Raw genomic sequence first — 24671 nt, 5'->3', positions numbered from 1 at the left:
GACAACCCCATGACAATCTCTATGTGGCAACCAATGACACAATTTACCTACATTACGTCACTGAGCACTTCAACTAGGTTAGCTGGAGTACCTACCTGTTGAGTAATGTGTACAGTATCTAGGTAGAGTGTGTGTGTGTGTGTGTGTGTGTGTGTGTGTGTGTGTGTGTGTGTGTGTGTGTGTGTGTGTAAGTCAATCGTTAGAGCACATGTGGAGGAGTGTTTTTTAAGGTTCGATAAAGGTCAAAGGTCAAGATTATTATGTTGGTGTACATACATACATACACTGACGTCAGCAGCTTCTCTTCCCCAATCTTCCCCAATCTTATCTACGTTTCCCCAACTCTTCCCAACCCTCCAACCCCTCTCCCACCCCTCTTAATCCCTTTCCGCCCCCTCTCCCACCCTCCTCGCCCTGAAGTAATACAAACATTACGACCATTAAGTTTCATAAAAGCTGAAGAACAACAACACTGAGAGATTAAATAAAGGACTCTCTCTCCATACCTCACTTCATCCTCCCTCCCTCCCTCTTATCCTGTCATATCCTCTCAACATCTTCCCTTCCCTCTCACCCCCCTCCCTTCTTCCTCTCATCTCTCTTCAACTACCCTCCTTCCACTCTCCCCCACTCTCCTACCATAAGGGTGATTAATACAGTCTTCTACGTTGTTATGACCTCTATGAGCCCTGTGTTGGTACAGGAGGCCATCAGACTAGAGTCACTACACCATTGAGTACAGGATCAGTATTGGGGACACGAACCCTGACACGGTGGGGAGGGATACCTAGTTATATTGTGGTGAGGGGGTGAAGGAGAGGAGACGGTGATGAGGGGGGTGAAGGGAGGGGAGGTGAGGGGGGTGAAGGGGAGAGGGGGTGAAGGGGAGAGGGGGAGACGGGTGAGGGGATGAGGGGTGGGGTGTGAGGGAGAAGGGATAATTGAGGTGTGAGGGGGAGAGAGGGTAACTGAGGTAAAAAAGGGAGTAACTAAGGTGTTAGGGGCCCCATATTCCATATATACATAACACCAGGGCCCAAATGTCTCTCCTGGGGCCTACATAGAATGACGCTTCTCTAAATTATTCTTTGGGCGGATAGATATGTTATCGCCGCCAGCTACAGCTACACAGTGCTGGCAGCCTTCAGCACCTCAACCCATGTGTCTGCGAGTGTCACCCAGACAAATATAAACTCTCAGCCGACGACCACATACGACCTCCTTATTTTTATTTTTTTTATTGGGCACCTCCCTACAGCCTTGTGGCACCCTATACCTTGTGGCACCCCCCACAGCCTTGTGGCACCCCCTACAGCCTTGTGGCACCCCCCACAGCCTTGTGGCACCCCCCCCACAGCCTTGTGGCACCCCCCCACAGCCTTGTGGCACCCCCCCACAGCCTTGTGGCACCCCCCCACAGCCTTGTACACCCCCCACAGCCTTGTGGCACCCCCCACAGCCTTGTGGCACCCCCCACAGCCTTGTGGCACCCCCCACAGCCTTGTGGCACCCCCCCCACAGCCTTGTGGCACCCCCCACAGCCTTGTGGCACCTCCCCACAGCCTTGTGGCCCCCCCCACAGCCTTGTGGCACCTCCTCACAGCCTTGTGGCACCCCCCACAGCCTTGTGGCACCCCCTACAGCCTTGTGGCACCTCCCACAGCTTGTGGCACCCCACAGCCCGGCACCCCCACAGCCCCTGGCACCCCCCACAGCCTTGTGGCACCCCCCACAGCCCTTGTGGCGCCCCCCCACAGCCTTGTGGCACTCTCACAGCCCTGAGGCACCTCACAGCCTTGTGGCACCTCCCCACAGCCTTGTGGCACCCCCACAGCCTTGTGGCACCCCCACCGGCCCCCCAGCGGCACCCCCCCCCACAGCCCGGCACCCCCCACAGCCTTGTGGCACCCCCACAGCCTTGTGGCACCCCCCCACAGCCTCTGGGCACCCCCCCACAGCCTTGTGGCACTCCACAGCCCTGGGCACCCCCACAGCCTTGTGGCACCCCCCACAGCCTTGTGGCACCCCCCCACAGCCTTGTGGCCCCCCACAGCCGTGGCACCCCTCACAGCCTTGTGGCACCCTCCACAGCCTTGTGGCACCCCCCCACAGCCCTGGCACCCCCTACAGCCTTGTGGCACCCCCTCACAGCCTTGTGGCACCCCCACAGCCTTGCACCCCCCCCCACAGCCTTGTGGCACCCCCCACAGCCTTGTGGCACCCCCCCACAGCCTTGTGGCACCCCCCCACAGCCTGTGGCACCCCCCACAGCCTTGTGGCACCCCCACAGCCTTGTGGCACCCCACAGCCGGACCCCCACAGCCTTTGGCACCCCCCACAGCCTTGTGGCACCCCCCACAGCCTTGTGGCACCCCCCACAGCCTTGTGGCACCCCCCCACAGCCTTGAGCACCCCCCCCCTCACAGCCTTTGGCACCCCCCACAGCCTTGTGGCACCCCCCACAGCCTTGTGGCACCCCCCCACAGCCTTGTGGCACCCCCCCCACAGCCCCAGGCACCCCCACAGCCTTGTGGCACCCCCCCCACAGCCTTGTGGCACCCCCCACAGCCTTGTGGCACCCCCCACAGCCTTGTGGCACCCCCCCTGCACAGCCTTGTGGCACCCCCCCCCACAGCCTTGTGGCACCCTCACAGCCTTGTGGCACCCCCCCACAGCCTTGTGGCACCCCCCCCCTGCACTCTCACAGCCCTGGCACCCCCCCACAGCCTTGTGGCACCCCCCCACAGCCTTGTGGCACCCCCCACAGCCTGTGGCACCCCCACAGCCTTGTGGCACCCCACAGCCCAGGCACCCCCCCACAGCCCAGGCACCCCCCACAGCCTTGTGTCCCCCCTACAGCCTTGTGGCACCCCCCCACAGCCTTGTGGCACCCCCTCACAGCCTTGTGGCACCTCCCTCACAGCCTTGTGGCACCCACAGCCTTGTGGCACCTCCTCACAGCCTTGTGGCACCCCCCCACAGCCTTGTGGCACCCCCCACAGCCTTGTGGCACCTCCCTACAGCCCCAGGCACCCCCCACAGCCGTGGCACCCCTACAGCCTTGTGGCACCCCCCCACAGCCTTGTGGCACCCCCCACAGCCTTGTGGGCACCCCCCCACAGCCTTGTGGCACCCCCCCCCACAGCCTTGAGGCACCCCAGCCTTGTGGCACCTCCCCACAGCCTTGTGGCACCCCCCCACAGCCTTGTGGCACCCCCCACAGCCTTGTGGCACCCCTCACAGCCTTGTGGCACCCCCACAGCCTTGTGGCACCCCTACAGCCTTGTGGCACCCCCCTACAGCCTTGTGGCACCCCCCCCACAGCCTTGTGGCACCCCCCCACAGCCTTGTGGCACCCCCCACAGCCTTGTGGCACCCCCCCAGCCTTGTGGCACCCCCCACAGCCTTGTGGCACCCCCCCCACAGCCTTGTGGCACCCCCCCCACAGCCTTGTGGCACCCCCCACAGCCTTGTGGCACCCCCCACAGCCTTGTGGCACCCCACAGCCTGGCACCCCCCACAGCCTTGTGGCACCCCCCCACAGCCTTGCACACCTGTGGCACCCCCACAGCCTTGTGGCACCCCCCCACAGCCTGTGGCACCCCCCACAGCCTTGTGGCACCCCCACAGCCGGCACCCCCACAGCCTTGTGGCACCCCCCACAGCCTTGTGGCACCCCCACAGCCTTGTGGCACCCCCCCTCACAGCCTTGTGGCACCCCCACAGCCTTGGGCACCCCCCCACAGCCTTGTGGCACCCCCCCCCACAGCCCTTGTGGCACCCCCACAGCCTTGTGGCACCCCCTAGCCTTGTGGCACCCCCCTCACAGCCTTGTGGCACCCCCCCCACAGCCTTGTGGCACCCCCCACAGCCTTGTGGCACCCCCCCCCCCCACAGCCTTGTGGCACCCCCCCACAGCCCCTAGGGCACCCCCCCACAGCCTTGTGGCACCCCCCCCACAGCCTTTGTGGCACCCCCCCACAGCCTTGTGGCACTTCACAGCCTTGTGGCACCCCCCACAGCCTTGTGGCACCCCCCTACAGCCTGTGGCACCCCCCACAGCCTTGTGGCACCCCCCACAGCCTTGTGGCACCCCACAGCCTTGTGGCACCCCCCCACAGCCTTGTGGCACCCCCCTACAGCCTTGTGTAAGGTGAAGCGCAGAAGCTACAGCGTCCAACAGGGAAGCATGCTCAGTTCATGCTTGCCTTGTAGACTGTACATGTGTGAGTCCCAATGAGGCCGCGCGACCTGTGACCTCGCCAGATGTTTGTAAACGTCGCAGACATAGAACAAGCGTTTCGGAGTAGACAGTTCTACAGGTGCGGTGACTGTCTGGCCTTCCCTAACTGTGAGACCAAGTCTTACAGCCATACTGTGAACATCTTCCACCCTCAGTAGTGAACACACCAACTCACACTCCTGTCCCTGAGTTTTGTGTTAAGACAGTACTGTTGTCTCTTGGAACACCATACTGATCGACCCTCACTTGTAAGTACAGCCTACGTGGTGACGTACCCCTCAGTACTGAAATATTGTGGACTAATTAGGCCTACTCATTTCAGCCTTATCTGAAGCAATAAGACAATGTGTGTAGCGTAACTAAGATTAATAGCGTTATGAACTTTGTATTATGTCGCTATATTTAATGACCTTATGTAGTTAAGATAAAGTTGTGTGTGACTAACTAATTATGTATCAGATGGATCACCAAGTAATACTAATGAACGCCTTCTTCTTCTGCAGGTGCTGACCACGTCAATAAATGTTAAGGGCGTCAAGGTGAGTTTCAATCAGTCCCTTCCACCTGCTCGTCACCCGACCGTCCTGAACTAAGGCGGTCACAGAGAGACAGACAGACGGACAGACAGGCGGACGGACGGATGGATGGATGGATGGTGGATGGATAAAGAGAGAGAGAGAGAGAGAGAGAGAGAGAGAGAGAGAGAGAGAGAGGACCATTGCCACACACACACACGGACTCTTAAATGCAGGCTTCCTCCGCCACCATTGAGGCCCTTACAGGACGCACGCAGTTCCTCTCTGACACACACACACACACACACACACACACACACACACACACACACACACACACACACACAGAACAATGAGTTTCCATGACACACTTTTTGTATCCAATTTGTTTTATATTTAACCCAACATAACCTAACCAAACCAAACCTAACCTAACCAAACCTATCCCAACCAAACCTAACCTAACCAAACCTAACCTAACCAAATCATCATTCTGTAAGCTTCTCCAATATAATTTTAATTCTACCTTGATACGAGAAAATGTTCCTGACTCACTCAAGCTAAGACACCAATATGGCTGCCGAATTGTCCAGAGACTTTAGTAGATGTGGTTTGTTTATACTATAGAAGGTTATGGAGGGGAGGGAGAGGGGAGGAAGGGGAGAAGGAGAGGAAGAGGGAGGGAGAGGGGGGCGGGGTGGGGAGAATGCTGATGTAACAATTATGGTGGAAGGGGTGGGGAGAGAGCTGCCAACGTGTAAATAATACGACGATATTTGACAGCAGAAACATACGTACATGGGTGTGTGTGTGTGTGTGTTTGGAGTTTTTTACAGGTGTTTAAGTTCAGCTGTTCAAGGAAATCATATTACATGCTCTCAGGTACACACACACACACACACACACACACACACACACACACACACACACACACACACACACACACACACACACACATACCTTTTATTATTCTGTATTTCCAAGTTCCGGCTGGCAATCCAATGGATGAGAACGCCAGGCGGTGACGAACGCCCGCCCTGGTGTAAGATTAAACGTGTGATGTAGGATGAAAGAGAAGAGAGAGAGAGAGAGAGAGAGAGAGAGAGAGAGAGATTTTGTCCAATGAGGAACTGTGTGGGGAGAATTTTGTCCAATAGGGAAACTGTCTAGAGGAAATTTTGTCCAATAAATAACTGTCCAACGTAGTTTAGTCAAGCATGTAACAAGCTGGACACTGGGACCACAAAGCTCCAATTTAACTTAATTTAACTTAACGCAGCCAAACACTTTTAACACGCGATAGTTGTAAGTCACTTATGTAATGCTGACCAGCCTATAAGTCTCTCCCTCTCTCTCTCTCTGCTTCTCCTCCACACACACACACACACACACACACACACACACACACACACACACACACACACACACACACACACACACACCCTTGCAACACTCACGTACACGAAGCCCATATTTTACAGTCATTTTGATCACTATTTTCCTCTTAAGATATTCAATAAAAATTTTTCTTTAAAAAAACATTAATAATTTACTTACGTCTAATATATAATCAAACTAAACAAATTAATAATTACAATTTATATATATTTTTAGATGGTATTGGTGATATTTATAATTATTTGTGATTTCTTGTAATACCTACTATATTTACAGTACCTGCTTTTATTGTACCATCAAAACCGTTTTATCGGAAATTATCATGTAAATAGATAAGAAATTACCATTGCAATAAACATATTTGTCAATTAGACATAAACCTGACAGCTCTCAGTGATAACCGTGGTAACATTATGAGATGTTCTTATTACCACCATGCTATTGTACTATTCCAGATGTTACATAATACTTCCTTGAGATAAATGTCTAGTATATATCAGGTGCAGCTCAGGTTCTCAACTGGCTCAGCCATGTTATTATTATCCACTCTGTATCTGTGTTTTTTTGGATAAATAAACTTTCTATTAAATTCAATTCAAACTAAAAAAAAAGCTCTTGAGATGGCCTACCAAACCCCCAACAAACCCAACTTAGAATACTGACACAGAAAAACCCTCCTCCTCGCTGCCACGTTCACATTTCCTCATAAACAGAACTGTACAGATAAACGTTCAGTACAATATATTTCCAAGTCAACTTTCTGTACTTTCCAGTATAACTTCCAGCGGCGCAGTAAAACGAACATAACGGCAGAGGATGTTATCTTATGTGAAAACGTTGCTTGGAAAAATTTCTAATGTGTTAATGTATTCCAGGAATTTTGTTAAGTGGTGTAATATTTCCTACTCTGCTGTTGTAAGGTTAATTTCCTTGATAAAACCCTGGGCTTAACCTAACGGAATCTAACCTAACCTAACGTAACCTAACCTAACGTAACCTAACCTAAACTATCCTAACCTAACCTAACCTAACCTAACCTAACGTAACCTAACCTAAACTATCCTAACCTAACGTAATCTGACCTAACCTAACGTAACCTAACCTAAACTATCCTAACCTAACGTAATCTGACCTAACCTAACCTAACCTAACGTAATCTGACCTAACCTAACGTAACCCAACCTAAACTACCCCCCATACCCCCAAATAGCATTAGGGTGGTTAATCTTCAGGTGAAATAAGCTGGGGTGGGTATTCTTCAGGTGATCCTATAACAGAATCGTAAAGGAACAACCACAAAGTTTATTTTGAGACCTGAAAAGCTGTAATGCCTTAATTAAGCTGACAATAAGCTGATTAAGCGTAAACAATAAATGTCTGTGTGTGTGTGTGTGTGTTGATATGTATTGGGTGTGGGTATTTGTTCTCATGTATGTTTGTGTGTATGTATGTATGTATGTATGTATGTATGTATGTATGTATGTATGTGTATGTATGTATGTGTGTATGTATGTATGTATATATGCACAGGTATGTGTGTGTGTCTTAACCTGCTCGTGACCTACCCTAACCTAACTGGAATTACCTCCCTTGACCTGCTAACCTGGATGGAACTGTATGTAATAATAATAATAATAAAAAACGGTTTATTAATAGAGTTGCAGCCGGTGGCTGAAAATATACAAGCTTACATGTGATTAAGACATAATGATGTGTGTGTGTGTGTGTGTGTGTGTGTGTGTGTGTGTGTGTGTGTGTGTGCGTGTGTGTGGACCATTTAAACAGGATAAACAATAATAAAGGCGGTCATAACACTCACCCCCTGCTTCATGGTGTCGTTAGCGTGGGCCGCGACATTGGACACTACCGCTAGCGCCGTCTGGGTGTCGATGTAGTCCGGGCTGGTCTCTGGCAGGCGTTTGAGGTACTCCTCCAACAAGAGGCGGTACTGTGGGATCCTCTGCACGGGTTTGAGCATGTAGTGCTTGAGGTTGAGCTTGGTACAGCGCTCCGTGGCCTCAAAGGCCTTCACAACGCGGGAGAAGGTCGGGTTGGTCTCACAGCAGTGGTCTAGGTGGTCACACTGGCTCTGGAACTCCTTGATGTAAGCCGAGTATAGTTTAAGGAACGGTCCCTTGCGTACGATCACATCAGATATCTTCTTGTGTCTGTCCCAGTCTGCGATGCGTTCTTCTAAGTCACTCAGGATCTCCTCATTCAGATTCTGTAATTGTGGCAAATAGTTGAGTAGTCTGGCGAGGTCGTCCTCAGGGATGACGGGGCCGCCACCTCCCTCACGCCACTCTAACACAAACTTACGAAAATGAACATTTAACAGTTTGAGAACATCAACAAACACTCTCTCTGAGGTCATCACTTCCTGGGCTATAAGGAAGATCTTTCTATCACGTTTATCGTCAGAGGTTAAGTCCGGACTGGCCGTAGGGGTCATGTCAGGACTGTGGGTGAGTGGGTTAGTGTCACACAACACACCTGGCGTCATGCTGCAGCCAGAGGGGTTACTCACACTAACTTGTGGCGGCGGTAGGGAGCCTGTGTGGTCGGTCTTGGCACCGTCATGGTGGCCGTGGACACCCTCCCCCGCCTCTATTACCTCCCCTTCCTCCTCACTAACTCGAGTACCACTTGTACCATCCTTCTGAGTACCATCCAGAGTGGCAGCACTCACCTCCCCGTCCCCCCACACTGATACCCATGGTCCTGCCCTCGCCTCCCGTGAGGGGGTCGACGATATGGTCCACAGTTTCTTGACGAGCGCGGGTCCTTCCTCTATCTCCCTCTCACCCCCCTCACCACATTCCTCACTCCGCGTTACACCATCCTCACCACTCACAGCTTCAACAATTAGGTCACCACCTTCACCTTCACAATGACGATATTGGTCCAGCGTTCGATCATCATCATCAGGTGTTGGACTTTCACTCGTGTGAGCGACAGTTGGCCAACCTCGGTCCTCCTCACACTGCAGGTGTTGTGTAACAGCCTGCGTGTCTCTCCCACGTCCCCCCGTCACCGTGTTGAGGTGGGCGGGGCCTTCCTCACAGTTTCGGGTGTATAGTGAGAGGGCGCAGTTGTGTGTTAACTCAGCTAAGACTCTCACATACTGGTTGGACACCTCAGCTGGAACTCTGTGAGAGATGAGACAACTTTTGTCTCCATCAGTGACGGTGTCCTCCTCCTCAGAGAGATCTTCCCTGGAGAGGACGAGCCCCATGTTAGAGTCGTGGTTGCGGGCGGCAGAGGCTCTCTCTCTGTACGCCGGTGACTCGCACAGTGAAGCGGGGATGACTAACACTCCCAGATGAGTCTTACTCCGCCTGTGGCCAGCGTCACTCTGACTCACGGGTTGTTGTTCACTGGAGGTACAGCTGTCCGTCCCCCACACTCCTAGTCGCGGCACGCGCGATACTAACTCCTCTACATTACTTTGATCTGTGCGGGTACTGTTACTGTCCGTGTGGGCGTGTTGACAGTCTGTGTGGGCGTGAGTACTGTCAGTATGGGCGTGGTTGTGAGGGTGGTCGACGAGCGTGTTAGCGTGAGGGAGGTCAATGTAAAACTGACTTTGTCGTCCGTCACCACTAGCTTTCCGGTGCTGCTGTAATGTCGCAATGGCTCTCTGTTTATTGGTCTTTCCGAGTGAACCAAATATCGCAGCCAGGGATCTTCTCCCGCTGAAGGAGGAGGAGTTGTTCTCACTCTCCTGGGTCATGATACTGTCACTGGTGTCGCTCCACGTCGTCGAGGACCTCTCGTCCCAGGAGCCACGACGACGCTCCCCCTTCACCTCCTCCTCCAAGACTGTTTCATTGTTGTGGTGTGGCGGCGGCCAGGAGGCCACACCTACACCACCTCCGGTAACTTGTAGGTGTGCGGACATGCAGCTCCTGGCTTTATACTGTTGTCTTCGTCCCCGCTGGCGCTGTCTGAGTGCTGACACATCGCCAGGCGACGCGTAAAACGCCCGCACCTCTCTCCTGCCCTGCGTCACTCAGCTGATCCTACTTTTTGCTGTTTGTGTCAGGTAATCACAACACAACACACTTTCACCAAACAACTAAGTCACTACAAAGCACTAACGCACTGCACTCGTTACTAAGCACTAACGTACACTTCCTAGACTCACTAGTGTAGCCTCTACACACCAACACCCGTCTGCTGGCAGTGTTTACACCGCTACTGAACACTAACCCACTCGTGAACGCACCCACGCTTTCACTAACCACTACTACACTCACGTCTACACCTAGGCGGCCACACAACACACACACACTCTTACTACACGCACCGCAGAGGTCGCTGGGGTGTGTGGTGGACGGGTGAGGTGCGTCGTGGTGATTGGTGATGGTGGTAGGGGCGGCGGAGCTCTCCTGGAGATTGAGTAGTCCCTCGTGGGCGGCCGCGGGAGGTCCCTGTTCTATACTGGTAGATGGGTGGTGGTGGTGGGTGGAGGTGCAGGGATTACTAGTGGGCGGAGTGGGTGTGTTAGACTGTGTTACGGTGGGCGTGGCTTCGGATGCTGGGGCGTGGTCACTGATGGGGTGGGTGAGCACGTTAGAGGGTGTTAAACTAGTAGGCAGGGCTTCAGAATCAAAACAAACAGTGGGCGGGGCTTCAGAATCAAAACAAACAGTGGGCGGGGCTTCAGAATCAAAACAAACAGTGGGCGGGGCTTCAGAATCAAAACAAACAGTGGGCGGGGCTTCAGAATCAAAACAAACAGTGGGCGGGGCTTTAAACGTAAGGGGGGGAGGTGAAGGGGTCAAGTCACTAGAAAGGCTAAATGCTGATGGGAAATTAACAAACACACTCTCCAGGGTACAGCGAATACCTTCAAGACGGGTGGCTATGTCCGCTACACCCGCCTCCAGGCCCAAGGTCGTCTGCTCTTCTTCAGCGACCCCTTCAGAACACGTCTCTCCCTCCTTGGCTCCTGGTAAACTCTTCGTCTTACTTATGTGACTTTCCGTGAATTCCTCCTGTGGTTTTGACTTCTTGTCCTTGATGGCTTCTACTTGATATAACGTCTCGTAAACAGTTTTGCCTCTTGGCTTCGGGGTCTTGAATTCCTCAGCTTCAACTTTGACTTTTTTTGTCTCTCCTGATGCCTGTGGTGCACTGTCGGCGTCCACAGTCTGGGTTTTGTCTTCACCAACACTCACGGTCGTTTGAAATACTGTTTTGCCTTCCTCAAATTTCAAGGATGTCTCCGGTACCGTTTGAATTTTCTCCGGATCTGTTACTTTGGCTTCCTCTTGTTTCAGGGGTGTCTGGAGGATATCTTCGCTTTCTCCAGATTCAATTTTGACTTCCTCGGTGCTGTCTTTGGCTTCACCAATTTTCACAGAGGTTTCAATTCGTGTCTTCCCCTCGTCAAATTTCACTGCAGTCTTCTCAATAGTTTTTACTTTTTCTGGATCTTTTGGGGATTCCACAACCTTAGCTGTTGCCTGAGATTTACCTTTAACTTCTTCTGCCTCAGGCTTGGCTTCCTCAGTACTTTCAAAGATACTTTTGACTTCCTCTTTATTCCCAGCGTCACTTTTGACTTCCAGGCCCAACTCTTCCTCGGGTTTGAATTCCCCAACTTTTACACTAGTCTCAAATAGGGTCTTTCCCTCGTCAAATTTAATATCTGTTACCAAGACCGTTTTGACTTCTTCTGGGTCCAATACCTTGACTTCCCCAGCTATCACAGTCTCTTGAGAAACGTCTTTAACTTCACCAGACTCAGTTTCATCAGTCCTCACATCTGCTTTTGTTGATATTACTTTGAATTCATCAATTGTCACGCTTGCTTCTGGTGTTGCTTTGAATTCCTCGGTGCTGTCTTTGGCTTCATCAATTTTTACTGATGTCTCGAAAACGGTTATTCCTTCCTGGAATTTAACTGCTGTCTCTGGAACAGTTTTGAGTTCAACAGGATCGACAATTTTGACTTCCTCCCGGTCTTTGGATTTGTCAGGCTCCTCTGTGGCTACTGAACCAGCCTCTTGCTTTTCTGACTGGGTTTTGAATTCTTCTGTATTTTTAGGAACAGTTTTGACTTCATCAGATTTGAATTCTTCTCCAACTTTAACTGTAGTCTCAAAAAGAGTCTTCCCTTCTTGGAATTTCAATGATGTCTCAGGAACAGTTTTGACTTCCACGGGGTCAGTTACTTTGACTTCCACAGTTTTGGGTCGTGTAGATTGGCTCTTGATCTCCTCTGTTAAAGCCTTGGCTTCCTCTGTTTCAGCCTTGACTTCCTCTGTTACAGCTTTGACTTCCTCTGTTTCAGGCTTGACTTCCTCTGTTTCAGTCTTGACTTCTACTGTTTCAGCCTTGACTTCTACTGTTTCAGCCTTGACTTCTACTGTTCCAGGCTTGACTTCTACTGTTTCAGGCTTGACTTCCTCTGTATCGGCCTTGACTTCCTCTTGTTTCACTTCAGCTTGTGATAGAGAAGCCTTCACATCATCTGTTCCCTGTGGAATAGAGGGTTTGACTTCCACCTCCTCCGATTTGACTTCCCCGACTTTTACAGAAGTTTCATATAATGTTTTCCCTTCTTCGAACTTCAATGAAATCTCTGGGGAAGTTTTTACTTTCTCAGGCTCGGGTTTGACTTCTTTGACTTTTACAGACGTCTGAGGTTTAGTTTTTACTTCCTCCTCGACTTTCACTGACGTCTCTGGAATGCCCTTGGCTTCATCAGATTCAGTTTTGACTTCAGCTGTCTCTACACTCGTCTCTGAGACAATTTTGACTTCCTTTGTAATGTCCTTGGATTCCCCGATTCTTACAGACGTTTCAAACAATGCCTTACCTTCTTGGAATTTTAATGCAGTCTCGGGAACCGTTTTGACTTTTATGGGATCTTTATTGGCTTCTTCGTCTTTCGATTTTGGCTTCACGATACCTTCAACACTTTCTGATTCAGTTTTGACTTCTGTTCTTTTCACAGCACTTTTAACTACTTCTGGTTCTTCCACAGTACTTTTGACTTCCTCTGGCACTTCCACTGCACTTTTGACCTCCTCTGGCACTTCCACAGCACTTTTGACTTCCCCTGGCACTTCCACCGCACTTTTGACTTCCTCTGGCACTTCCACTGCACTTTTGACTTCCCCTGGCACTTCCACCGCACTTTTGACTTCCTCTGGCACTTCCACAGTACTTTTGACCTCCTCTGGCACTTTCACGGCACTTTTAACTTCCTCTGAGTCTTTCACAACACTTTTGACTTCTCCCGCGTCACTTTTGGATTCACCGACCTTCACACTCGACTGCGATAGAGGTCTGTCTCTCCCTGTCTCAGCCGACTCGTCTCCTATCGTCACTGCCGTTTCATACAGTGTCTTTCCTCCCTCGCCAAATTTCACTGCAGTCTGTGGCACGATTCTCACTTTCTCTGGCTCAGTTTTCGCTCTCTCTACTATCACTGTCGACTCTGGTCCCTCGCCTTTCTCCAATACTGTTATCACTGTTTTAACGGTTGGGGAAGCCGTTTCTGTTAATGTTTGTACCGTTGGGGTGCTTGACGTGGCTGTGATGACTGTTGGTGATGCTGTGGTTAGGGTGGGAATACCTGTTGACGCTACTGTAGAAGGCGATGACGTAGTAGTGAAGGAGGAGGAGGAGACGGTATCGGGAGGCGGAGGATTTTGCTTTAAGTTTTCATCAGTGGTGGGAGGAGCTGTGGTGTCCTTGGTTCCTACACGACAGGGGGAGGACCTCGAATAGGTCTGTAAGGACTTTAATACCGTGTCTAGTGCCGCGAAAGAGGACTCAATCGTTCTCAAATTATTGTCTATGTCCGATTCGAGATTACCACTCGTAGTACCTGCTCCCGCGAGCGTTGAGGGACGACTGGCTGGGTGAACAAGGTGCCCAATCTGATCATGTTGTTGTTCAGCTACCTCACGCCTGCCAACACCGTCCACATGTTGGTACCCCTGCTGCCTTGACTCACGGGGTGCATCAGGGCCTGTGAGTACTTGCTGATGCTGGTCCTGTTTCATTCTCTCCTCGTGTCGCTGTTGTATCTTGCCCTTCTTGGGTGGGGGAGGGGGTGGGGGGAGGGGGCGTGAACGTGAACGGGCAATAGGTCGTGGACGACCCTCGTTCAGAGTGACATTCTCGTAGTTCTCGAAATCGTTGGTGAAGGTCACCTCACAGGGCTGCGAGGCGTTCACCGTCAGCGTCGCTGTCACCGCCTGTTCTTCGCCATCGTCGTCGTCTCGGCCGTGTTTGTGCTTCTTGCGTCGTCGAGGCGGGTGGCTGCGGTGGTGTTGGTAGGCGTTTCTGGAGGGCTTGGCGGGGGCGGCGTCCGCCAGGCGTTCCTTCACCTGGGAGCTGGAGACCACATCCTCGATACGCACCACCTTGGAGTGTCTTTTAGGGGCCGCCGGGGTCACGACCTCCACGGTGGCGTAAACCTTAGTGCCCCTCACCGGCCGCTGGGGTTCTAACACTTCCCCGTTCACCATTAAGGATTTTCGGGCCCTGGGAGGCTTGAGGTGCCGCGGGGGTCGTGGGGGGTCGTTGGGGTCCACCAGGTTAGGGGATATGGTCCTCAGGCCCTTTTTCTTGGGGGGGATGGGAGGGGGAGGCTCGTCATCCTCGCTGTTGGCCAGCGGGCGCAGCTCCTTACTGCCGCTGTACTTCAGGACCCGAGCATAGGGCGGCACTGTCTCCCCACCTTCTGTCGGTGCCTCTCGCGTGCTGTCAACGTCCATAGCTGTCACTTGAGTCGTGGCCACTTCTGTCGTCCTTTCCGTCGCAGCATCTTCCTTTACAGCCTTCGTCGGCGTCTCCTGCGTGGTGTCCACCTCCGTCTTCTCCCCTGAGATCGTCACAACTGTCTCCTCACCCCCAGCCTCCACAACAGCTGCTCCTTCCTTTGTTACTTCTACACCCGCCATCTCTACTGCTTCAGCCTTCACTGTTTCTGCTTCAGCCGTGACGGCTTCCGTCACCTCACTGTCGTGCTTCACTGAGTCATCCTTGAGCTGGAGGGAGACATCACTCACAAGACCCTGACCACTCTCCTGGTGGCGCTCTATGAGGACGGCGGCATAAACCTTGTTACCTCTCGAGGGACGCGCCGGCTCCACCACCTCCTCGGGTGCTTTGGCGGCCTCTTGAGTGGTGTCCTCCTGGGCGGTGTCCTCCTGAGTGGTGTCCTCCTGATAAGACTCCTCGGAGACCGTTTGTTCCATGTTGGTCTCGAAGGTGTACTCCGTCGGGGCCTGACGACGCAACTCCACGGTCTCATACACTTTCACGCCGCGCCGAGGACGAGGTGGCTCCTCCACCTCCACGTCTGGTTGTTTCTCTGTACCTCCAGCTTCAGGTGGTTCTTCTTGTTGAACAGCTGCTTCTTGCTCTTCAATCTCACTCTGGACAGCAACTTCCTCGTGTTGTTGCTGTACCTCCACCTGTACAGCCTCCTCTTGCTGTACCTCCTCCTGTACAGCTTCCTCTGCCTGCTGCTGCTGTTCGTCCTCCTGGTCAGCGTCAGGGGAGGTAAGAATCAGCTGCTGTCGACGTATGAGTATCTCCTCGTACAGCTTCACACCTCGGCGGGGCTTAATGGGCTCCTCGTACGGCACCTGTGGTGAGGCCTCCTGAAGGTCCTGCTGCTGCACGTCGGCGTCTGAGGTCTTAACCTCAATGTTGTCATACACCTTGTTGCCTCGTGGAGGTCGTGGAGGCTGGAGGGCCTGAGGGATGATGTAGTCCTCCTCCTCCTCGGTGGCTACGATGATCTCACTCTCCAGGGCTGCCAGGCGGGCCAAGTCCATATCATCCGGGACGTCCACCTGTTGTTGACTAGACCGTCCAACAGCCACGGGCGTCCCTGTGCGCTTCTGCCGCCGCCCTCTAAACCTCTCCCTCCCACGCCCGTGTCCAGAGTGATCCTCTTCAGGGACATCAACCGGGGCCGTCACTTCCGGCTGGGGGATGACATCATCTTCAGAGACTTCGTGTGTGGGTTCAGGTTGGGGGAAATTATCGTAATCACTCTCGGCAGAGGGCCGACGCTGGTGGGTCCTGGGTGGGGGTGGGGTCGGGGGGGTGGGTAAGGGCTGAGCCTCGGGGATTGACTTGGGCCTCCCGGTGTAGGCCAGGACGGGGTACAGCTCCTCCTCCTTCTCGTCATCCATGAAGGTGATGTCATCGTAGACCTTGACCCAGGTACGACCTACGGGGCCCTGGCGACGACTTGGCTTACTGGGGTTGTCCTGCCCTTTCTTCCCCCTGTCGCCGCGACTCAACATTTTCCGCAGCTGTGGCGGCAACGACGGGGCCTTAGGCATAGGTGGCAGATGTGGCATAGACGGCATCTGCGGCATAGACGGCATATGCGGCAGAGACGGCATATGCGGCATAGACGGCATAGATGGCAGATGCGGCATTGAAGGAAGCTGCGGGAACCGATCACGGGATATTCCCCTAAAAGATCTCCTCTTATCCCGAGCTGGCGATGCTGAGGCCGCCCGCTTCTTCCCCACACCCTTCACCTTGGGCTTCGGGGAGTCGGGCACGGGCGGGCGCTCGTCGATGTTCGGAGTTGGGGGCGGCGTCGGGGCGGCCTGTGAAGCGTCCTCGGAAGATGATGGACGGCGGGCGCGGTGAGGCAGAGAACCTGTCTTACCGGACCGTGTGAAGGCTGGCAGGATTCCAACCCGCATCATGCCGCCACCACCGCGACCCCATACCTTAAAAAACACAATGGTATTAGCACCATCAACCATAACCTAACCTACCATAACCTACCATAAACCCACCACAATCAACCACAACCTAACCTACCATAACCTAACCTACCATAACCAAACCTAACCTAATCTAATCTAACCAAACCTAATTCAATCTAAGCTAACCTAGAAGACAATGGTATTAGCACCATCATGATCTACCATTAACCTACCATAATATAACCTAAACTAACCATTGAGTACCATTCACAAAATACCATTGAAAGTTACCATGATTTACTCTAAGTCTACTACTACTATTACTATTACTACTACTACTTCTACTACTACTACTACTACTACTACTACTTCTACTACTACTACTACTACTACTACTTCTACTACTACTACTACAGATTACAATATAATAATAAGATTTACGACACACACACCATTAAACCTTGCAAAACTCTCTCTCTCTCTCTCTCTCTCTCTCTCTCTCTCTCTCTCTCTCTCTCTCTCTCTCTCTCTCTCACCTGTCCAGCCAACTTGGACACGTTCAGACATCCATCCTTTCCCTCCTCGGCCTCGGGTTTGGCCTCTCCCCTGGTGGAGGTGCTCTCGTCGAGGTCATCCTCCAACGACACGTCCTCGTCTTCGGGTCGTTCTCGAGTCGTCGGTCGTCCTCGAGGTTCGTTCTCTTTGCCACGAGACACAGAGCGAGATTGACCTGAGGGGGGCTTGTCTCCTGACCCCCTCCCTGTTACGCTGCTCCTGTGTGTGAGAGATGTGAGTTAGTTTTATTTTATCACACACACACACACACACACACACACACACACACACACACACAGTCAACGAACCTACCAATCATGTCTGTTTCTCATGTGTGAGAGACGGAGGGAGGGAGACAGACAGACAGACAGACAGACAGACAGAGAAACCACACAATAGCTCCTCCCCCAACCATGATAATGTCGTCATGTGAGCAGAGAGAGACAGTCATCACACACACACACACACACACACACACACACATCTCATGTACACCACAATACGTACTGTATATGACTCACCCGTAAACAAGAATACATCCATAACTCACCCGTACACGAGGATACGCACATGAGTCACCCGTACACTTGAATACGCACATGAGTCACCCGTACACTGGAATACGCACATGAATCACCCGTACACTGGGATATGCGCATGACTCACCTGTACACATAAATACGCACATGAAACATACCAACAGTAAAAAAATTTAAGTTGTGAACCTTTGAGAATCCATCATTGTGTCGTAGCTTAAGTGAGTCAGTTAGATACCAACTTATATTTGTATTTAATTGAATAAAATACAAGGCATTAGATTAGGTTTGGTTAGGTTAGTGTTAGAATAGTATTAGGTTACGTTGGTATCAAGTTAGGTTAGTATTAAAGGTTGCCTGGTTAGGTTAAGGTTAGGTTAGGTTAGTGTTAGAATAGTATTAGGTTAAATTGGTGTCAGGTTAGGTAAGGTTTAAGGGTGTTTAATCTTCAGGTGATATAACTCGTGAGCGCCTAATCATCAGGTGACCAATAAACTGAGCAGTGTCGTCATAAGCACAGGTGTAAAAAAGTCGTTTTTGTGTTAATTACGAGAGGAACACCTGTGTCTGCGGTGCGTTCTAACGGTGTTGAGCCTCAAGGTCAGCTACCAGTGTGTTCTAGCGCGCGCCTCACCCTAACAAACCTGCCAAATGTTCACCTGGACGAAATACCCAGTGTCCACCTCGATAATTACCTATGGACGAAATGACACCTACTGGACGAAATGACACGTGGATAATTATCTTCTGGACAAAATGCCTATTAGATTTGGTTAGGTTAGGTTATGGACCAAATACAAACACACACACTCACCATCATCCCCATTACTAAGCTTATACACATCTTGATCCACCCAATACTAGTCCAGTTGTCTCTTGAGGAACATGGCGGCACCTGAAGCTCTGTATGGTCACTACAATGGGCGGGGGTCTGAGAGGGGGGGGCTGGGAGGAGGCAGGGGGACTGGGAGGGAGGGCTGGGAGGGAGGCAGGGGGACTGGGGGGCTGCAGGGGGCGGAAATAAACTCAGATATAGTACTGGTAAAGCCCAACATATATCCTTGCTTCCTGTTTCCGAGTGAACATCCTCTGCACTCCACTCCACTATACTACACTATTAAGTAATAATGGTTGTCTCTCCTGTAACGAGGATGGCCGACCCAAGGGCCTCCTAGGTGTTAATTTGTTTAAGGTGTAGAAGCTGTCGCCAACACAACAACCACACCCTGAGTTAACGAGCTGCATGACCCAGTGTCCGAGAAGACCGGACAACTCGCCAACTGCACTGGCTAACCATTACCCCGGAATACGATTAACATCCAGGTCCCCAATTACTGCTGGGTAGACAGAGGCAAATGGCGGAAAGAAACTTGCCCATAGTTTCACCCTGCCTGGGGATCAAACCCGGGTCCACTCACTTGCGAGGCGAGCATGCTGACCACTACACCACAGATCAAGGAGGGGTACAGCACACACAGGTTAACTCCACAACTACATAACCCTGCCCTACAAAACACTAAACTACTATTTCCGGGGTAGGATGTAGAGACTGGTGAGGGGTCAGCATATTCGTTCCCTCACACGGCCACCAGAGGGAGGAAGTTCCGCCATTCTACCACCACAACAAAGACTGAACCACTTAATTACACCGTCCCCCGTACCCTAATAGGACTCTCCCATACACGAACGAGGCCAAGGTAATCCGGATGAATCCTCTTTGACGTCACACTCACACCTGATTTCCTCTATGACGTCATATCTGAATTCACTATGGTAGCACACCTGAATATTATGACGTCACAATAGGGGTTAGGTTAGGTTAGATTGGGTTAGGTTAGGATAGGGGATTATATTGGGTTGGGTTAGCGGGTTATGTTAGGTTATGTTAAGTTAGGTTAGGTTGGGATGGGTTAGGTTAGGTTGGGATAGGTTGGGTTAGGTTAGGTTAGAGATGTATATACTCTTTCTAGTTATGAATAACAATGGATCCACTTCCGGTACAGTCAGAGTGCGGTTTGGAAGCCATTACGGCCACTCCAGTACCGGATGTTGACCCCTGAGTCTTCCCTTGTCAGTTAGGTTAAAACAGAAGAATATTATCCAGACGTGGTGACACACACACACACACACACACACACACACACACACACACACACACACACACACACACACACACACACACACACCAAAATAGCCCCGACCATGATCTCAGCCGCCAAGATGGCCGCCAGTGCCAGCATAACCCAGCACTTACTTCCTTGTTGTGACCTTACGACAACCGACACTCTTAAAATATCTCCCCAGACCCCATGTGTTGTGTTCTGACCTCACGACAAACCCAAGTATAATTACACAAAGATATCCTAGTTTAATTATATCCACACACACACACACACACACACACACACACGGGGGGGATTAATTAAGTATATCTGAATTATTTAATCACAGGAAATTGTTTGACACTGAATCCTGGCTTATACATGTTATCTATCTGTCTATCTATCTATTTAATTTATCTATCTATCTATCTATCTATCTATCTATCCATCTATCTATCTATTTTATTCATCCAACTCTCTATCTATCAAACAATCTTATCTATCTATCAATCTATTGCCATAACCTCAGTCAAGTCAATAATGTTGTTTTGTTTATATCTGTATTTTTCTGGCTAAATAAACAAGTTCAAACAATCAATCAACCAGTCACTCAACCAATCAGTCAATCAATCAACCAGTCACTCAACCAGTTCAACCAGTCAACCAATCAATCAACCAGTCAACCAATCAATCAACCAGTCAACCAATCAATCAACCAGTCACCAATCAATCAACCAGTCAACCAATCAATCAACCAGTCAACCAATCAATCAACCAGTCAACCAATCAATCAACCAGTCAACCAATCAACCAGTCAACCAATCAATCAACCAGTCAACCAATCAATCAACCAGTCAACCAATCAATCAACCAGTCACTCAACCAGTTCAACCAACCAATCAATCAACCAGTCAACCAATCAATCAACCAATTAACCATACATATTATGATTATGATTAGCTGTCTGTCTTCATGGCGTTAGAGGCGAACGCTAGAATGCAGGACAGAATTAGCAATAATAATAATAATAATAATAATAATAATAATAATAATAATAATAATAATAATAATTAACTCGGATCCCGGACAAAATTAGCAATAAAGATAAAATTATTCCCACACAAAAACGCTCGATGATAAAGGATTTGAGATATTGAGTTAGTTGAGTGAGGAGACGATTATGAGGAGTTAATGTTGGTACTGTGTGTTAAGGAATGTCTCGATGCATTTCAGTTCCTCCTGGCCATCATCCAACACACACACACACGCTAGACTGCATCAACATGTGTGCGGTACAGTACTCTTGCTACTAACCTAACTTAACCTGATGCTCACTTAACTTAACATAAGGCCAACCTAACCTAATACTAACCTAACCCAATACTAACCTAAGCTAATCTAACCTAACCTAACCCAATGTTAATTTAAACTAACATGATGAAAACCATAACCTAACCTAACCTGATGTTTAACCTAACCCAACCTGGCTTACCTAATCTAATCTAACCTAACCACATGCTATTGCTAACTTAACCTAACCTAACTCTAAACTAATCTACCCAATGCGAATTATTTACTATCAGAAAATTTAACATCTGAATTTGGTGTTCTATTCATTAATACACCAAAGGAATTACTTCATAAAACAGTAAAGTATTATTATAAAAAAATGCGGTATAATACGATATCTTCAAGCCAATATAATTTTTTTAAAGAATATATTATACCCCAAAAATCATATGGTTCCTGTAATATTGGAACCACAGCACCTCGTCATCATCACTTCATTTTCTTTTAAAATCGTCGTATTTTTAACATTTCTCAAACTACGTCTCCTCCATCATAATATTTTGAGCATTATAGTTAACTTAAATAAATTCAAACATATCAATGTATACAAATTAATTAAAGACTCGCTTATATAATTTATCCTTTTAATAAACTATAAAGTATGTTTATTAGAGTACAGTAACTAAAGCCGTTCATGTCATAGAGCCGGTACAAGTGATCACGGACACGTTCGTGCCCTTGTGAGAGTTTGAACGCTCGGGACAGCGTACAGCGAATGAGGGTGCGGCAAGTCCGTAGACTTGCATGGTTAATTAGGGTGCGGCAAGTCCATAGACTCGAATGGTTAATTAGGGTGCGGCAAGTCCGTAGACTTGAATCGTTTTCCATCGTAAATATAATTGTTAATTAATGCCTTCCTAAAGAAACCATCGACATGGGACCAGGTTTATTCCACTCTACGAATTTTTTGTGATTTTTCCACCAAGTTTGATGAAAAACGATTGTGCCGTTTCGGCTGCCCAGAACAGACACACACACACACACACACACACAAACAGACACACGCCTAGTCCTATAGTATATTATATTATATATTTCGCTTATTTAAGGCCATAATTATGCACTAAAGCCATATATTTGTTCCTCCAGTTCCTCTGTTATTCTAAAATGCCAAACAAATCATAATTAATCGCCATTTCAAGAAAAATTAATAATGCTTACGTTACCAGGCCTCGTGTGAGCCATTTGTTTATATTCCTGGGAGCATTGTTATAAAATCACCACGAACAGAACTACAGTATTTATGAATCATCTTTTTTTAATCAAACTACCCAAACCTAATCTAACCTAATCGAATTTCAATTTTGTAATTTTATAGAAGTTTTTAGTTTAATTAGATTTAGTTGGTTTATCTTTAAAAAAATCATTTATAATGTTTGGTCTCGTTAGTGGGATTTCTTTTATATTAGACGTACCTATTGGCTTTTTTCACCATTGTCTTGTAAACTTTCTAGCATTCATATTTATTTATTGTTGATTCACAAGTGTAGTTAAATTCCTCATGTTTTAATTACAATAATCCTCACTCTTTTAGTCTCGTTTTGTTGATATTACAAAGTTTAGTTAAATTAGCCAGACGAAGTCATCTTTCGCCAGACCTCATACCTGTTGTCTATGTATAGTGTATGACAACAGGGAACCAGATGATGTCAATCACATACTTGAGAGCGCCATTAAGGGGACGTCTGGCATTATGGCGCCTTTGACAATATTCCAAGTAATAATTTGTGTTAGTGTTCGCTTGCTTGGACTATTGCTTGGACACCCTCCAACTTGTCACTGGATAGCATTAATAGCCAGTATAATTTATTCTTGCATGTTTTCTCAATTCTGATTGGCTAGAAATCCGATAAGAAATTAATTAATTCACATTTAAGACGATCCTATTTACTCCTGCATGGCTCTTACAACCAATGAAATCTTTCCCTATTGCTATTCTCACGTCTGATTGGCTGGAAATCCGACAGGTAAGATACCATCACCACCAATTTGACACTGGCTAGCCAGTGAAATTTATTGCTGCAAATACTCTCAGTTTTGATTTGCAAAAAATCCGACAAGTGCTTGACTCACATGACTCACCAACTTGTCATTGGATAACTCCCCAAACCAATGAGATTAATTCAAACGGCAATATTCAGTTCTGATTGGTAGAAAATTCACACAAATAAATTCACATCACTTAACAAAAACGCACCCATTTATATTTAAAATATTAGGTACTAAATATTGTAATACGAAAAGCCGTTAGATGTTATTGAAAGGTTTAAGGGATAAATAACAATAGATAGATGTTATTAGACGAAAACAACAATAACAACAACAAAGAACATGCAGAGACTGGACAACACGACACAAGAAAAGACAATTGACTCAACTCTTACCAAAAGGAGGACATATTGATGATCTTACATCCCCGGGAAACTGATTATTCTTTTAGTTTTGTCCACCACGCCCACTCCACGCCCACCACCACACGACACGTCAGGGCGCGGGTTTAAGTGACGTTGATGGTTTATAAAGTTATCCTAAACCACAACGCCTCAACGCCACTGTTTTATCGCGTTTATCGGTTTGGTTTAGCGTCGTTTAAAGTCCTTCACACACCGAGGTCTTACAACGCAGGATTATTCGATGAGGGATTTTTATATTTTTCAACGCAGGATTTCTTCAGGGAGGGATTTCTTTAGCGTGGGATTACTTCAAAGCGGGGATCTCAAATGCAGGATTCCTTTAATATAATATTTTTCAACACCGCCAGAGTCCTACACTACCATGGTTCTTCAGTTCACTTTCCTTCACCTCCTGGGCAATCCTATGACTCCTTCCTTCGTTACCAGCATCCTAGAACACCGGAGTCCTATATCAGAGGTGAGTGTAGGATATCTTTCGAGAATCTTACAGTAAGAGAATAACTCCTTCAAGAATCCTACACCAAGGAGTTCCCGGATCCTTCGCTACGATGATTGAGGGGTCCTTCAGCGCTGTCCTACCACAATTATGGCCGGTGGTAGTTGTTGTAGTGGTGGTGGTGGTGGTGGTGGTGGTGGTAGGTGGAGATATGCCGGTAGTTTTAGAGGAGTTGCAAAAGACGTCCTGATATCCTAGTCTTCTCGTGATTATCCTTCACTCCTAGAGACATGAGGAAGGATCTTGAGGATATCCCGCTGTCTTGGGAGGATTTTTTGAGGTGCCAGAGGAGGTGTTGGAGGTAGTGTTGGCCTCCGATGATGGCTGTAGGTACTGGCACGGGGCCCGATGGTTAG

General features: G+C 49.3%; 2 protein-coding genes across 3 annotated transcripts in view; both read right to left on the bottom strand.

Annotated features, from left to right (window-relative positions):
* The window catches only part of LOC121876444 (FYVE, RhoGEF and PH domain-containing protein 6-like), a 24805-nt gene extending 14346 nt beyond the window's left edge, over positions 1-10459 (bottom strand). Inside the window, exon 1 of the mRNA XM_042381520.1 lies at positions 7976-10459. Within this exon, the coding sequence (XP_042237454.1) occupies positions 7976-10057 (2082 nt within the window). The 5' untranslated portion in view covers positions 10058-10459. The remainder of the gene's footprint in view (positions 1-7975) is intronic.
* LOC121876443 (titin-like) lies at positions 8261-24671 on the bottom strand. Of its 2 annotated transcripts, none has more exons than XM_042381518.1 (4): positions 23790-24671; positions 17399-17636; positions 10466-16883; positions 8261-8380 (listed from the first exon to the last, which is right to left on the bottom strand). In XM_042381518.1, the coding sequence occupies exons 1-4, from the start codon at positions 23801-23803 to the stop codon at positions 8370-8372; spliced, it is 6681 nt and encodes a 2226-aa protein (XP_042237452.1). In that variant the 5' UTR covers positions 23804-24671; the 3' UTR covers positions 8261-8369. The 2 variants fall into 2 exon arrangements, with proteins under 2 accessions (XP_042237452.1, XP_042237453.1); XM_042381519.1 differs by having other exon boundaries at positions 8279-8380; positions 11009-16883.

The sequence above is a fragment of the Homarus americanus genome, unplaced genomic scaffold (genome assembly GCF_018991925.1).
Source record: "Homarus americanus isolate GMGI-L3 unplaced genomic scaffold, GMGI_Hamer_2.0 scaffold54095, whole genome shotgun sequence".
NCBI classification, from domain to species: domain Eukaryota; kingdom Metazoa; phylum Arthropoda; class Malacostraca; order Decapoda; family Nephropidae; genus Homarus; species Homarus americanus.
This window is presented reverse-complemented; position numbering and strand designations above follow the sequence as displayed.